The 16,527-nt window shown below is 39.2% G+C and overlaps 1 protein-coding gene across 1 annotated transcript; it reads right to left on the bottom strand.

The window, feature by feature from the left end:
- Positions 1-14,064: 14,064 nt before the first annotated feature.
- Positions 14,065-16,015, bottom strand: LOC108197748 (abrin-b-like). The gene is made up of 2 exons (XM_017365444.2): positions 15,402-16,015; positions 14,065-15,274 (listed from the first exon to the last, which is right to left on the bottom strand). The coding sequence occupies exons 1-2, from the start codon at positions 15,995-15,997 to the stop codon at positions 14,209-14,211; spliced, it is 1,662 nt and encodes a 553-aa protein (XP_017220933.2). The 5' UTR covers positions 15,998-16,015; the 3' UTR covers positions 14,065-14,208.
- Positions 16,016-16,527: the final 512 nt, after the last annotated feature.

Raw genomic sequence — 16,527 nt, 5'->3', positions numbered from 1 at the left:
GGCTATCAAATACTCAGCTTTTTGGACGCGTTTTCAGGCTATCATCAGATCGCCATGGATGCCGAGGATATTCCTAAGACAGCATTCATCACCCCGAAGGGAACCTATGCTTACATCAAGATGCCCTTCGGTCTGAAAAATGCGGGGGCCACTTTTCAAAGGATGGTGAACAAAGTCTTCGCCGATCAGATAGGCCGAAACATGGAATGCTACGTCGATGATATGATAGTAAAGTCCTTGTTTCGAGATCACGCCGATGACCTCAAAGAATGCTTTGAGACCCTAAGACGGAACAACATGAAGATCAACCCCGCCAAGTGCACCTTCGGGGTTTGTAGTGGCAAGTTCCTAGGGTATATGGTCCGTGCAAGGGGGATCGAAGCGAATCCTGAGAAGATAAAGGCAGTGTTAGAAATGGAAGCCCCGAAGACCATTCGGGACATTCAGAAGTTAACGGGGCGACTGGCAGCCCTCCGCAGGTTCATCTCTCGGTCGGCGGAAAAGGCGCTCCCTTTCTTTGAAGTTTTGAAGGGAGCGAAGAATTTTGAGTGGGGGCCGAACTGTATAAAGGCCTTCGAAGAAATAAAGGAATATCTGGTTAAAGCACCCCTACTGCTGAGGCCCGATCCGAAGGAGACTCTCTAGCTGTACTTGGCAGTAAGTGACCGAACCCTTGGTGCGGTCTTAGTGAAGGAACACGAGAAGAACCAACATCCGGTCTTCTATGTGTCTCATATGTTGAGGGATGCCGAAACCCGATACCCGAATGCCGAGAAGTTCGCATATGGGCTGGTCATGGCCTCCCGAAAATTGCGACACTATTTCCAAGGGCGAACGATACAAGTGGTCACCGACCAACCTTTGAAGAAGATCCTCAGTCGACCGGAGGCTTCGGGCAGAGTCGTCGCCTGGTCTGTAGAATTGGGGGAATATGACTTAGAGTATGTTCCCCGAACAGCCATCAAAGCCCAAGCCTTGGTTGACTTCATGGTGGAGTGCATTTTTTCGGGGCCGAAGGATTTGGAGCCGAAAGAGCAGCTCATCCGGACTCCAGGAAAGTGGAAGTTGTTTGTAGATGGGTCGGTGGCCGGGTCAAAGTGTGGGGCCGGATTGATCATTTCTAGTCCCGATGGATTTGAGATTTGTCAAGCCATCCGATTCACTTTCCCTTTGACCAACAATGAGGCCGAATACGAAGCCCTCCTGGCAGGAATGGGACTAGCAAAGAATCTAGAAGTAAGGCATTTAAGGGCTTTCAGTGACTCCATGCTGGTCGTCAAGCACTTTTCCGGGGAATATGAACAGAAAGAGCCTCGAACGAAGGCTTACGCCGCTAAGGTACGGGAACAAACTCAGTTTTTCGAAACATTCGAATTAAGCGCCATCGGTCGGGAGGACAATGGCCGAGCCGACGCTCTCTCTCGCTTAGCCTCGGCCGAAACACAAAATTTGACGGGGTCCATCTACTTGACGGAGGTAAAAAAGCCTTCGGTCGACAAGAAAGCTTGCCTGGAGATTCATCAAGGCATAAATTGGATGACCCCCATCAGAACCTACTTAGAGAAGGGGTTCTTGCCCTTAGAGAAGAAGGAAGCCCAAAAGATAAAATACCGAGCAGCTAGCTACACACTGATCGGGGGCCGACTCTTTAGGCGATCAGTCTCTCAGCCCCTGCTCCGATGCTTGGATCCAGAGGAACAGCTTCTAGCCTTGGAGACAGTTCACGAAGTAATCTGTGGCGAACACCTGGCCGGCCGATCCCTCGCCCTAAAGATACTCCGACAGGGCTTCTTCTGGCCGACCCTTAGAGAAGATGCAGCCAACTATTCAAAGAAATGCCGACAGTGTCAAATCCACAGCAATGTTCCGAAGCAACCCCCCGAAGCAATGACTTCGGTCCTCAGCCCAATACCATTCTCTATGTGGGCCATCGACATCGTGGGAATCCTACCGACCAGCACCCGACAAGCCAAATACTGCATAGTGGCCATCGACTACATGACAAAGTGGGTCGAAGCCCGACCGCTCTCAGCTATCACCGAACAAGCCGCCAAGAAGTTCTTCCTGGAGCAGATAATTGTGAGGTTCGGCATACCAATAGTGTGTGTATCCGATAATGGCACTCAGTTTGTTGGGAGGAAGTTCGAAGAATTCTTGGCCAGTTTCGGCATTCAGCAAAGGTTCAGCTCGGTCGGTCATCCCCAAGGAAACGGGGCGATCGAGGCAGCTAACAAGATCATCTTTCACGGAATCAAGAAGCGCCTTGGAGAAGCTAAGGGACTGTGGGCCGAAGAGCTCCCTTGGGTCCTGTGGGCATACCGAACCACTCCTCGCTCTTCGACAGGAGAAACGCCGTTTCGGTTGGCTTATGGGACCGACTCGCTTGTTCCAGTTGAGGTTGGCCTGGAATCTTACCGAACCCAGGTCTTCAACCCCGATACCAATGAATATGGCCTCCGAGGCAACCTGGATCTTCTAGAAGAGGAAAGAGAAGCCGCCCATCAGAGGAACGTCCGATACCAACAGCAAGCATCTCAATATTATGACTCCGGTATCCGAAAGCGTTCCTTCAGAGTTGGGGACATGGTTCTCCGGGATCTGGCAACTTCTATGCCAACAAAGCAGGGCAAGCTTATGCCGAACTGGGAAGGACCTTACACTGTAGTCGAGATCGTACGGCCGGGAACCTACAAACTAGCAGCTTCGGATGGGAGCCCCATTAAGAATACTTGGCACGCTTCCCAACTCCGGAAATACTATCAGTAAGGCTTCCCGCCCGAACATTTCACTTTCCTTTTTGAAATTCCAGTTGTGTAATTATTTACCTTATGATGAATAAAAGTTCCTGTTTCAAATTTTGGATAGTTGTAACTTGTTTAACACTCCGATCGATCCCGTAACTCGGGGCAACCTGATTAAGATACGGGACCGAAAGAGATGGCCGTGATTAACCTAAATATTTGCACGATTGTTTCTATCTCTAAATGGGGCCGATCGAATTCCTAACTTAAAGATAGTAACAATCTCCAAATATTGGGGGAATCCAGAGGCATTGTGCTGAAGCCGATTTTGAGGCTAAAGATGTACAACTTGAAAATTATGATAACATGTATCGAGACTCTTCGGTCGGAGACATACATAAACTTGAACTTAAAATAAACATGTATCGAGACTCTTCGGTCGGAGACATACATAAAATTCATCCAACATGTATCGAGACCGATCGCTCGGCCTAAGCAATGCAACGAAGTTTGAAACATGTATGGAGACAATTTAAGTCGAAGACATACATCAGCATTATCTAAGCTATATCGAAGACATGCATCGGAAATAAGAGCGTGTATTGAGATAAAAGCCAAATATTCAAATACGAAGCCCGAAGGCAGAAATAGTTACAGCCCGAGGGCGGATCGTTTTTACAAATAATGGCCCGAAGGCCAACGAAAGTACAAAATTAAAATTACTCCGAGTAATCAGTCTCGGGATCGGATGAAACGACAAGGGGTTCGTCCGGATCCTCGCGGCCGACCGGATCAGAAGCGCCTTCATCAAGGAGCAACTTGTGATCCAAGCCCTCCTTGTGGGCCCGACGAACCGCCTCATCGTATCCGATCTCGAGGAACCTATCCTCGGTCTTCTCCAGAAGCTTTTTTGCTTTCTTCTCCTTCCTTCGGGCGGTTTTTAACGCCAAATTGCGACGCGGCACCCTCCTGGTCAGAGTGTCGACCTGCCCCTTCAATCGGCCCTCCGACTCACGAAGCTCTTTCACGTCCTGATGGGCCGCGTCCAGCTCCGTCTTCAGGGCCGCAAGAGTGCTCTCGGCAAGATTGGCCCGAATAGTAAGGGCGTTGACCCCGGCCATCTGCTTCTGCATATCTTGGACCTTGTCGGTCACCGCCGCCGCCCAAGGAGAAGCCTGCACAAAATTTAGACAAGTCAAAAAACATATCCGGAGCCTATATACACAAAAAGGTGAAGAACGGTGGCACTTACCAAAGAAAGGAAGCACATCAGCTGCTCGCAAGCTTGCAAAGCAGTCGCCGACTCGTAAGTTCCTCGGTCGGCCGGCAAGACCTGCGATCGGCAGAGATCGCCCGCGACATCCTTAATCCGGTCAGGAGCAAGGATCGCAATTGAGTCGGTCGACAGAACCGACCACTCCGGGACATAAGGCCGGACTTCAGAAGAGCCGTCCGGCCTATTCCTCTTCCTGGAAGCTTCCACAGCCGACACCTCCTCAACCTCGGAGGTTTTCTCGACTGGTCCATCCATACGACCGACCTCGGGAGTCTTCTCCCTGGAAGCATCGGCCTGAACTATGGCCCCGATCGTCGTCTCACCGCGAGCCTTTGCTTCGGCCTCCTTCCTGGCCGCCATTGCCTTCGCGGTCTTCCGCTTCAGGGCCTCGGTTCGGGAAGACACTGCGCAAGAAAACAAGTGTTAAAACGGCACAAAATATAAACGAAGTAATCAACTATTAAAGGAGAAGCATTGAAGCAAAAGAGAGAATACCGTCACTACCCCAAAGAGTGAAGAGCCACTCCTTCTCCCGACTCATCGACAACAAAATCCGGTTCGGTTCCTGGACTTTGCTCAACTTTTCAAAGTCCTCCAAATCCTTGCCGATCAGAACGGGAGTAGTGATGATCGAGGGGTCAACCTCTCTCCAAGTCGAGAACTTGTGGATCGAGTGACCCCCCAAGTAGAACCAGCGCTCGTGGGTCCCTTTGTTGCTTGAGTTGGTCTCACACCAATTCGGCCGGCCAGTCTTACGGCCGATGGTATAGAAACCGTTACTCTTGGAATTTTTCTTGAAATCATGATGATTCCAGAAAAGAGCCGGCCGAGGAGACACGCCAGCCATCAGACACCGATGCTGGAAGACGTTTATATACGTAAACCCATTCGGGTCCAACTGGCCCAGGGCGATCCCCGACTGCTTTAGTAGCTTCTTCAGCAAGGGGAGCATCGGAAGCCGGAAGCCGCACTTGAAGGCGTTTTCGGAGATGCCTACGCACCTATGGCCCTCCTCCGACTCGGGAGTTTGATAGATACAGTCGTTCGCGACGGCCGGGTAAATGTCCCATGATCGGTGAATTTGATATTTCAGCCGAAAAGACTTCAAGTCGGCCTCGGTCAGCAACGACGAAAAATTGGCCATAGGAAACTTCAGTGCATCACTGAAGTGATCCGCAGCCGAATAAGATGTCCCGACTATGTCACCCGACCGATCCATTTGCCTGCAAACGAGAGAAGGCAAACATAAGCCATGTACTCGGAAAGAAAGAAAAAGAAGAAAAAGAAGCAAGCCCGAGTACAGAGGGCCGAATCGGGTCGGGCCGACGGGACTTAATAAGACCTAACCCTAAAAGTAGCCCCCTTACCACGACAGCAAAAGGAGTAAAAATCACGGCAAGTCCCCGAGTCTAAAACTCGAGAACCGCCGGAAAACCCCAACCACAATTCTAATCTACGACAACTCAACAATATGGCATCGGCATTACAATGTAGACAAACAGCCAAAGAAGTCAACCAAGATCACCGAGCCGGCGAGATACCCCCGCCGGAATCTACCATACAAACAAGTTCCTAGAATCTAAAGCAGGCCATGGAAACGGAGTAAAACCTAAAAAGCTTACAAGGAAGAAAGAAGAACTTACTTGTTGGAGGAAAAACGAAAGGAAGTAGTAGAGAGAAGCCGGAAATAAGATTGCCGCCGGTCACCAACTGGAATTGGGAGAGAAAGAACTCGAGAGAGCGCGGAGTCGCAAAGAAAGTGAAGAGTGTTTGGAAATATGGAAAACCGAGTAATGATTTGTATTTATAAACAAAATTATGAAAAGGCGCGCCTCATTTATGGCACCCTTTGGAATGCACGACCCAGATTCAACGCACATCTCGAGGTAACGTCATCCAGCCAAACAACACTCAAGCGGCACCACGCGCTGGCTGGATCAAACGTTCGAAATCGTACCGAAGCACCTGTCGATCTCCCAGCCTAACGCCTCATCCGATCGGTCGGTCGAAGCAAACTTAGACTTCGGCCGCGTTTGCAACCCGACCGAAGCCTGGGGACATGTTGGGTTATAGGCCTCTAGGCCCAATTCACTAAGGCCCAAAAGAGGTCCGGCCCACTATTTGAACTCCACCCACGCTCCTAGTCTGCAACGGTCGAAGGGCGGAGATCCCGCCTCATTAACACACCATTACCTCCCTCCCGCATCGGACGGAAACGTTACAAAGCCCAGGTTCATCTCCCCCCTATATAAAGGAGGTAAATCAAGGGTAAAGGACATTCACATACATATTCACAAATACTCTCATACACACACACACTTACGCTTGCAGTTCCAAAGCCCCTTCTTAGAGCCACTAACTTATTCTCACGCCGGAGGTGAATCGGGGGGACAATCCCTCGCATTCTTCTCTATTTCAGGTCACTTTCAGACTTCGGCATCCGGCAGAACTTTGGCTCCAACATTATCCAATCATCAATGATGAACCTTAGAAAAAGCTTAAGAAATCAGAAATGAATTGTATTTACATTTTTGTAATAGAGAGAGACTATATGAAGATATTAGAGAGTGAAGAGAACATCCAAGAGATACTCTATACTCACTCTTTAGTTAAATTATAAAAATATATATCAAAAAACGGTGTTTGGACAATCTCTTAACCTTTCTCTAAATTATTAGATATCTCCAATATAGTTTCTTAAGTATGTCACTTTTTAAATATAATATAAAAAATTAATTCTTAATAATTTAATGTACATTTATCTCCAACAACACTCTTTAATCCACTCTTTAAACAATATTTTACTATTAAATTAATTTTAATAATAGAAGTATAATGCAAAAGCGGAGAGAGAAAATGGGTGTTTGTATTACTTTACAATGAAATATAATTTAAGAATGAGTGATAAATTCTTGCAAGAGAGGAGAGAGAAGAGGTTCTTAAGATTTTGAAGAGTTTCAAAGAGTCTCTTGAGATTTTGAAGAGTCTCAAAAGATCTCTTGGAGTTTCAATTTTGTTAATGCTCTTTATTTTTTTATTTAAAAGTTTGTTTGAAGAGTTTGTTGGAGATGTGTTATAAATCTGGAAATTCTCTTAACTATGAAGAGCAGTTCTGCCTCCTCATTTACTTAAATATTATTAATATGCCTCGATTTCTAATCTGAACCCACTGCATCCACGCATATGCAATTATACTTTACAGACATGTTTGGCAAAACGTCATAAAGAATAGATGAGGAATGAGTTTTGAGGAGGATTGTTGGAGTGCATAACTTAAATTGCATCTTAAAGCTTATTTAATAATAATTGTTTTAAATAGGGGATTAAGTGACTCTGGAGTTGCTCTCAAGACTTTAGGTAGAGTGAATGTAATCGAGGAGGAATGAGGAATGGAATGAATTTTGTATTATAAAATGGTGTTGATCAAATTAAGAAAATGTATTTAATTTTTATTCCTTCAATCATTCCAGTCTTACTATTTTAATTATAACTCTAACCCACATGTTTTGGAAAGAATGCTCATTCCATTTTTACATCATGTTTCTTCACAATCTTTCTCACAAGAAATTTAACTACATTCATATTTTGTCACTATTATTTCATACTTTCTTGTTTCTCCTTAAAACTTCTATATAATTTTTCATTCCATTCTCCCCTCATTCCATTCCATGAAGTGAACACAACATTAGTGTTTTCACACACCACTACTAGAGTACCATACTATACATCAAGCTAGAATGTAACTAACAGTATAATCTTAGCTGACAAATGAGGAGAGGATGTAATACATCAATGACCACCGTTATTTATTGTGGTACTCCTGTGTAATGAATAATGATCAGTATATTCAATATTTCTGTTGCTTGATTTCTGCTACTACATTTTTAAGCATGCTACTGGTACTTAATAGCATTCTTCATAAACCGAACTAAATTGCAGTCATGCTTTTAAATAACGTGGGAGATTGCATGGACTAACAGAAGACTTGTAATTCCTCCGCGAGTCAATTGCCAACTCCAACTAATTATGCACAATCAACTTTGATGATGAAAGTTTACATAAAATGCATGGAATACCCAGCAACAGCAACTGACAAGTGGTTTATGCATGGAACTGCATATGTAGATGACTAACTAGCTACATTGTTATTATCTTGTTGGTCAAGATTAAGAGAGGGCCGTAAAGAGTTAAGCCTAGAGAGCTTAATTGGACTGGACGCTCACTATGTCCATTCCAATTGAGCTCTCTAGAAAGTGATCGAATTGTTCTAACATGAAAACCCTGCTAAGAGAAGCATGGTACATGCAAACAAAATATCAGCAATAGAGCATGATAAACTTCATATATTCCAAGACCTTATAAATTTTGCATGTGATATAGCATCACTTGTTTATTATTTACTATTTAAGATCATTACCGTGGTCTTGATTCTTTACCCAGATAGCTCTGCAATTCACTAGAGAGTATTTATAGACCACGGCTGCTCGTATCTGCATAGAGTATTCAACAAGTACTATGTTCTTAAGTTTATTAACTTCCAGAACATATTTACTGGCTGCGTCTGAAATGCTGTAATCGTAATTAAATAACCATCGTTCAGCATCACCTCCATTGCACGAATCAAGAACCACAGTTCTGACATCTCGGGAGAACATATTTGGCGCCTGATGTTTTTTTCTAATTTTTGAACCATGCATGAGAGCTATCCTCTTTATGATATGATAGATTAGAAATATGAGTAGATAATACACATTCTCTTATTTTATTTATTTGTTGAACATATTTCATGAAAAAAATCACAAATATTATATGGTCAAAAATGGCCTAAAAATTAGGAGCACAATGATCGGTTTTGAGGCATAACAAAACTCCACTATGAATCATTGAATCATATAACAAATATCTTCAATTTTTACATTTATTTATGACTTTATTAGTTAGCAGTACATAAACTAGTAGGCAAGTATATGATTTGTTGGTATGATCAACAAGATTACATGACTTTGAGAATCAGATCTTCATCTTAGGAATTTGTATTCTAATAGTGAGCTTTTTTTAAAAGATAAAATACTGAAATTTGTTCTTTCTGGGTGCAAACTAACATAAATTGCAGAAATGGGAGATCGACAACTAGGCAAGTTAACAAAATGTGTTTTTAAGGATAGAGTACTAAAATTTGCTCATCTGGGAAGCCGAACAAAACAAATTACAGAAAACAACTAACTGCGTGTCATTTGAATATGTCAATTGATACCACCGTCTTTTTATCATTTAATTTCTTTGTTTCCTGCAACCGAGATTTAGTGGACATCAACACAAAGAGGTCAGAAAGCTAAGGCCATACACAATTAATAAATGGTACATCATCTTTATGTCTTCGACGATTAGTTCAATTTTTAATGTTTCTATTGGTTGTGGTAGATGAAAGGTTAGAAACAACAGAACGGAGTAAAGGGTTGAAGGGATGCACCAAAAGATCCACACATCTATACAAGCAGTCAGCTCTTATATAATAACGGAGTTATTATAAATTACTTAAATGAGCTCTTAAAACCATATTTAGATAATGTATCACCTCCAACACAATCCTAATCATTACCTAAATCACCAGCACATTCTCAAATCTTCTAATCATTATCTATATTAGGTGAACTCTAGCTACTACCTAAATATTTATGTATAAAATATTCATCTCTCTTCTTCGTTCTTTGTCTTTTATTGGACTTGCTCTTATAACGTATGCTATGTAGAATAAATTGACTCAGAAAATCTCATGTTGCAGCATTATATATACTAGCTTATAACCCGTGCATTGCACGGGCGGTTATAATATTTGTTATTTTATCTTATATATTTTAACTTAAACTAATATTATTGTGAGAATAAAATTATGATAGAATAATATGATTAAATAAATTTTTATTTAACCGGTGATAAATTCTTAATAGTTAATTTCGTCAAATGACTAATTAAAAATTAGGTCGAACATATATATATTTTAATGGAATGTTAAAATACGTTTTTTTTTCATGTTATAATTTAAGTAGATCTATAAAATCAGATATAAATCAACCAATCAATCTTTTAATATTTCGTTATTGATAATTAATAATATAGTATGGAACATATTAAGTTAAAAAAGACGCGTAAAACTAAATACCGACCCATCATACTAACCTACCATCATATATAGTACGGAACATATTAAGTTAATAGATAATAAAAAATATATTATAACATGTTATAAATTAAGGAGGTTCGTGGGTCGAATACCAACCAGCTCACTGAACTCGACTAACCTACCTACTAACTTACCGACTAACTGAAATTTTCATGTTTCGGATTTGATAGTCTAATAGTATATTATATATTTATAATATTACTTTTAAAGTGAGTCCATTAGTGTACTTAAAAATAATGTATTTTGGTTGAAAAATATCACAGGTTATTTATTAATAATTATGAATAATAATATTATATTTTTATATATGTAGCTCGTGTTAATTGTAGCAGATCCGTTTTTTAGTTAGAAAATATAAAAAAGATAATGTGTTTTAGTTAAAAAGATAATTACTACGTTTATCGATGTTATTTTAAATAATAGAGTTTTCTTAGTAAGAAAATATAAAAAAGATGACATATTTTAATTAAAAAGAATAATTGGTATATAGATAGGCCCGTATTTTGGCCCAAGTACCGACTGACCAACGTTTGAATGTTTCGGCTTTAATAGTATAATAATAATATAGATATATATAATATCTTTTTTATATGAATGTTGACTGTGTTATTTTTGGAAAATCGATTTTTAAGTTAGGATTCTGAAAAAGATAATGTGTTTTAATTAAAAAGAGTAGTTGTTATGTTGTCCAATATTATTATTAAAAATTGAGTTTTTTTTAGTTGGAACATATAAAAAAAAGATAATAAATTTAGTTAAAAAGATAAAAGATTATATAAGTAGGTCCATAACTTGGCCCAAGTACCGACCGATCAAACTTTTAATGTTTCGGCCTTAGTAGTATTGTAAACTAATATTATTGTGAGAATAAAATTAAGATATATGTAGCTCGTGTTAATTGTAGAATATCCGTTTTTTAATCAGAATATATAAAAAAGATAATGTGTTATAGTTAAAAAGGTAATTATTATGTTTTTTAATATTATTTTAAATAATGGAGTTTTTTTAGTTAGAAAATATAAAAAGATAACATATTTTAGTTAAAAAGAATAACTGGATTAGCGCATATTTTGGCTAAGGTACCGACTGACCAAACTTTCAATGTTTCGGTTTTAATAATATAGTATAGATGCATATATTTTTTTTAAAGTTTGACTTTAGTTTTTGGTATAGTCAAATAGGTCTTATATTTGTTTTATGTTTTGATCTTATATTTGTTTTATGTTTTGATTTGCTTATACTTTGTTTGAAGTCCACTAATTTCGTTTGAAGCCCGCTATTTTATGTTTTGATTTGTTTATATTTTGTTTGAAGCCCATTAATTTTGTTTGAAACCTGCTAATTATAAAAGCCCGTATAAAAGCCCGCGTACCGATCGACCGACCAAACTTTTAATGTTTCGGCTTTAATAGTATAGTATAGACTAAGGTACCGACTGACCAAACTTTCAATGTTTCGGTTTTAATAATATAGTATAGATGCGTATTTTTTTTTTTAAAGTTTGACTTTAGTTTTTGGTATAGTCAAATAGGTCTTATATTTGTTTTATGTTTTGATCTTATATTTGTTTTATGTTTTGATTTGCTTATACTTTGTTTGAAGTTCACTAATTTCGTTTGAAGCCCGCTATTTTATGTTTTGATTTGTTTATATTTTGTTTGAAGCCCAGTAATTTTGTTTGAAATCCGCTAATTATAAAAGCCCGTATAAAAGCCCGCGTACCGACCGACCGACCAAACTTTTAATGTTTCGGCTTTAATAGTATAGTATAGATGATAGATTTCTCATGCTTTTCATGAGAGCTATCCTCTTCATGATAAGATATCTTCATGATAAGATAGACTAGAAGAAATACAAGTAGATGGTATCCACTCTCTTATTTTAATTTTCTATTTATTGACTCTGGCCGTTAAATTTTTCTCAAGTAAAATCTGAATATATCTTCTCCACCCTCTTTCAACACACCAAGTGTTTAAGCATAGATAACCACTACAACAATTTTGATATTTACGACTGATAAATTATGACTGAAAAAGCGGAGGCTCTAAACTTACGACGAAAGACTGAACCGTCGTATGAAGTACCACAAACATAAGACGAGTACCAATCTCCGTTGTATTATTTGATGCGCGTAAAAAAAATTTGGTGCTAACTAATTAAATAACAATATTATTATCCTAAGAGACAAAGTCGTCGAAAGTTCCTATCATAAGATAGATAAAAACCTAATTCCGTCATAAATTAGTTGTCGTAAGTATACCAATCATCTTTCCAAATGATATATCAAATAAAAAATTATTATATTTTGTCGTAAGTTCGCCGTCGCAAGATAATTTTGTAGAAATCTAAATCCGTCGTAAGTTAAATATCACAAGTTAATTATATGCAAAATTATTTATTGTAAAAAAAGAAAAACCCACGAGGAATCTTTCTATCCAAAAGAACCGTCGTAAAATGTTCATATTATATTCCGTCATAAGCTTAGTATTTTAGATATCCATGTGTATAGTAAAATGAAAAGTAAATGAAAAGAATATGTTGTATTAATCCGTCGTAAGTTAAAGACCCGTTTCACAGAATTTCTATCTAATCGAAATAAGCCAACCATATTCACTGTTTGGTTGAAAGTATAATTAAATATGGACCACACTGCATTATAATTGAGATGGAAAATTACTAGGATTATTTTGTACGGATTAACAAATAATTCTGGACTCCAACAAGAAGTCCCTTTCCATATATAAGCAATGCTTCTTTTTCCTTTCCGGCTTGCATATACACCACAAATCAAAAAGTATTATTGAATCGAATATTGACTATTTGTTTTTTGAATTTTCTCATGAACTTTATTTTGGTTGTTGAGTTTAAACAAGAATTTTATTGAAAACGAGTAATTGAGTTCTTGCATGTCAACTTGGTAGACTGATGACCAATCTACTACTAGGATATGATTCGATTCTAAGTGATGCAATTGAAGAGCCGATCACACAAGGAAACACATATGCATTACGATTAGCTGCAAAAATGTGGAAGATGGTCGTGGGTGTTTGTTTAGAACTTATAAGTCCAGCTTCTGGAATATAAGTTATGAGTATTTATTCGTACCGTTTGTGTAATAAGTCAAGAAATACTTATAAAAAGCTAGGAATGCTAGCTTTTGTTTCAGGACTTCTACTTATTTTTCAAACACTTTAATCACTTGTAAATCTTATCTTGCTTCTAATTTTTACTCCACTTATTTATTTTAAGCAAGAAGCACTTATTTTAAGCTCACCCAAACGGCCCCTTAAGTATGATTCAGAGATAACATCTCAATAAAACAAGTGTATGCCATAAGTTCAGCAGAAACAGTAGTAAACTAATATTTGAAGGGTCCATGTCATTGATAAGCTAGCATTTAGTACTAGCTTCCGGTAATAAAACAAGTGTTATTTTTGACCGTGTCTGGTCGAAAACAGCTTCAAGTCGAAAAAAACGGTCGAAATTACCCGCTTTTCTTGCGGTGCCTTTAGTAGTTCCCAAACTTAAAATAAAATATAGGTCTTCAGCTTATATATGTTACCTGTGTATTAGTAGTTGTTTGGTTTCTCTGCTACTACATTTTTGAACATGCTACTGCTACTTAATATATAACTTGCAGTCGTGCTTTGAAATAACTTGGGAGATCGCATGGACTAACAGAAGACTTGTAATTCCTTGGTGAGTCAATTGCCAACTCCAACTAGTTATGCACAATCAACCTTGATGATGAAAGGTTACATAAAATGCATAGAATACCCAGTAACTGTATTAAAGAACGCGATATAATTGCTAACATGAAAACCCTGCAGAAAACCATGGTACATGCAAAGAAAATATGGGCATAATAGAGCAAGATAAACTTCATTTATTCCATGACCTTATTGATTTTACATGTGATATAGCATCACTTGTTTACTATTTACTATCTGCAAGTAAATAGCTTAATTCATGACAGTGGTCTTGGTTCTTTATCCAGATAGCTCTACAATTCACAAGAGAGTATCTATAGACCACGTCTGCTCATCTGTAGGCGTATCTGCAGGGCATTCAACAAGTACTATGTTCTTATGTGTATTAACTTCCAGAACATATTTTTTAGCTGCGTCAGAAATGCTGTAATCGTAATTGAATAACCATCGTTCAGCATCACCTCCATTGCACGAATCAAGAACCACAGTTTTCACATCTTGGGAGGACTTTGTGGTGAGACAGCTGGAGGTTGCAGTGTGAGGTCGAACAGTACCATCTGGATAAAGTTCCCATTTCTGTGCAGTCGTGTTACTGCACTCGAGCATTTCCACAGTATTACCGCCACATGCTTGCATACACATACTTTCGTAGCCAATAATAGTGGTCACTACAGGTTTAGTGCTATTGCTGAGGCGCCAACCCTGGCTTGATGCATATGTATTATTTTCTACCGTCAAAGCAGAGAACATGTTACCCTTGGAAGCGCTGACAGCTAATCCGGACTTGGGATTTTCTATGTTGCCATTATCATATATGTTCCACTTGATGGAATCAGGCTCAGTTACTGTTGAACAGTTGTAGATGGTCACGTTATGTCCAGCTGTAAGACCCTTCAAGCACTTTCCACCACATCGAATGCTCCCATCTCCCTTAATTGTCCAAAGTTGATTGGCTGCATTGTCAACGGACTTACATGTATACAATATTATTGAGTCTCCGTCATTGAAAAAGTTTGATTCTACATCAGCACAGTAGCCATTGCGGCCGCTGATCAGGACAGTAGGTTCTGGAATGTTTTGACAAGTAACCGAGGAAGGTTCTGGAATAGCTGTAGCTGGATGACAGTAGAAAAGAATGACCCCAATGTTTAAACGGAAGGTTATGAAGACTGAGGTGACAGACACATTTTGATTAGAATCAGTGGGTAATATAAATGGAGGATAGATTATGCCACCAACTGAATACGTGATTTTACTAGAGATGTTTTTCCATTCGTCCTGAAAGGCGATCATGGCAGCAGTCGGAAAGAACACGGAAGAACTATTATCATTTGAAATGTGTTGCAGCACAAGCTTCTCTACGTACCTGCAAAAAAATGTACAAAACATAAAGTTCCCCTAAAATTGAATCCTCTGTTTACCAAAACTAAATTGTAGTGTGTACTTAGTTAACACTTAAACGTAATTGAATTGTATAATTCACCATTATTTACCTGGATCGTACAGCATCTGAGATCATCTGAATGACAATGAGCATGGAACAAGCCAAAGCAGAGTCTTCTTTCTTATCATAGAGAGCCTGTATGGCTTTATCTAATTCCCCGATACCTAATTTAGTACTTCCTCTTGTAGTGCCCGCGCTTTTCTCCAGAGCCGAGTAGGAGGAATTAAAAGGAAGCAAGCAACGCGTAGCACCTGCAAACACATTAGATGTTTCTGGACCATCTTGACCAGGAAAGAAATAAGCATCATACCCATTCCGATAGCCTATTACATAAACATTAACTTTGTCTATGGCCAAAGTGATGCTTGTCCCAGTTGAACTATAGAGTGTCACCTCAACGTATCGATCTTCATTTGCCAAACTGGCCGCATCTTGGAGCTGGGGAATGCCGTAGATGGTTGATTGGCTTCCCATCTCATGTCGAAGATTGTCAATGAAATCACGATAGGTTGTTTGGTTGGCACCACGCGTGTAGAAGGGCATCGCACAAATATAATTCGATTGATGCCCATGCACACAAATGCAGCTAGCAAGCCATGCTGCAGCAGCAAACAAAAGGAACCTTGAAAATTCCCTGCAAAACATGCATCAACACAAAAAATTAACATCATTGTAGTAGAGCTTTAATTTAACTAAGCCTTTGACAAATTAAAAAAAAAAACACAAATGAAATCTCAGGTTGAACTCTGAGATAAGATATGATGAGTTAACACTTACATTGTGAGAATCTTGGTGTGTAACAATAAGGATCCTGTCCAGCTATTTATAGATTTTTTACTTCCGGAAAATTAGATTTCTTCTGAAAATTTACACGTGAGTGAAACACATAATTAGAATATTTTGGTGAATTATTAATTTGAACAGTTATTCTACAAGAACCACCTAAAACGTACAGCTCGTGTGAAAAACGATTTAAATTATCTTCGCACAGCCAAGTAACTAAACAAAAGAAAAAAGCACGGTAACTAATGGATACATAACAATGGTTGAATCCTGTTCTTTTATTTCTTTACTTTTCTAATTCATGTAGTCAAATTAACTTTCTAGAACTCAAAGGCAGGTCATCAGTAAACTAGCCTTGCATGCTCTACATATATAATATTTATATTCTATGT

Source organism: Daucus carota, chromosome 8, assembly GCF_001625215.2.
Source record: "Daucus carota subsp. sativus chromosome 8, DH1 v3.0, whole genome shotgun sequence".
In the NCBI taxonomy this organism is placed as follows: Eukaryota; Viridiplantae; Streptophyta; class Magnoliopsida; order Apiales; family Apiaceae; genus Daucus; species Daucus carota.
Note: the sequence above shows the minus strand (reverse complement) of the source record. Positions and strands in the feature narration are given on the sequence as shown.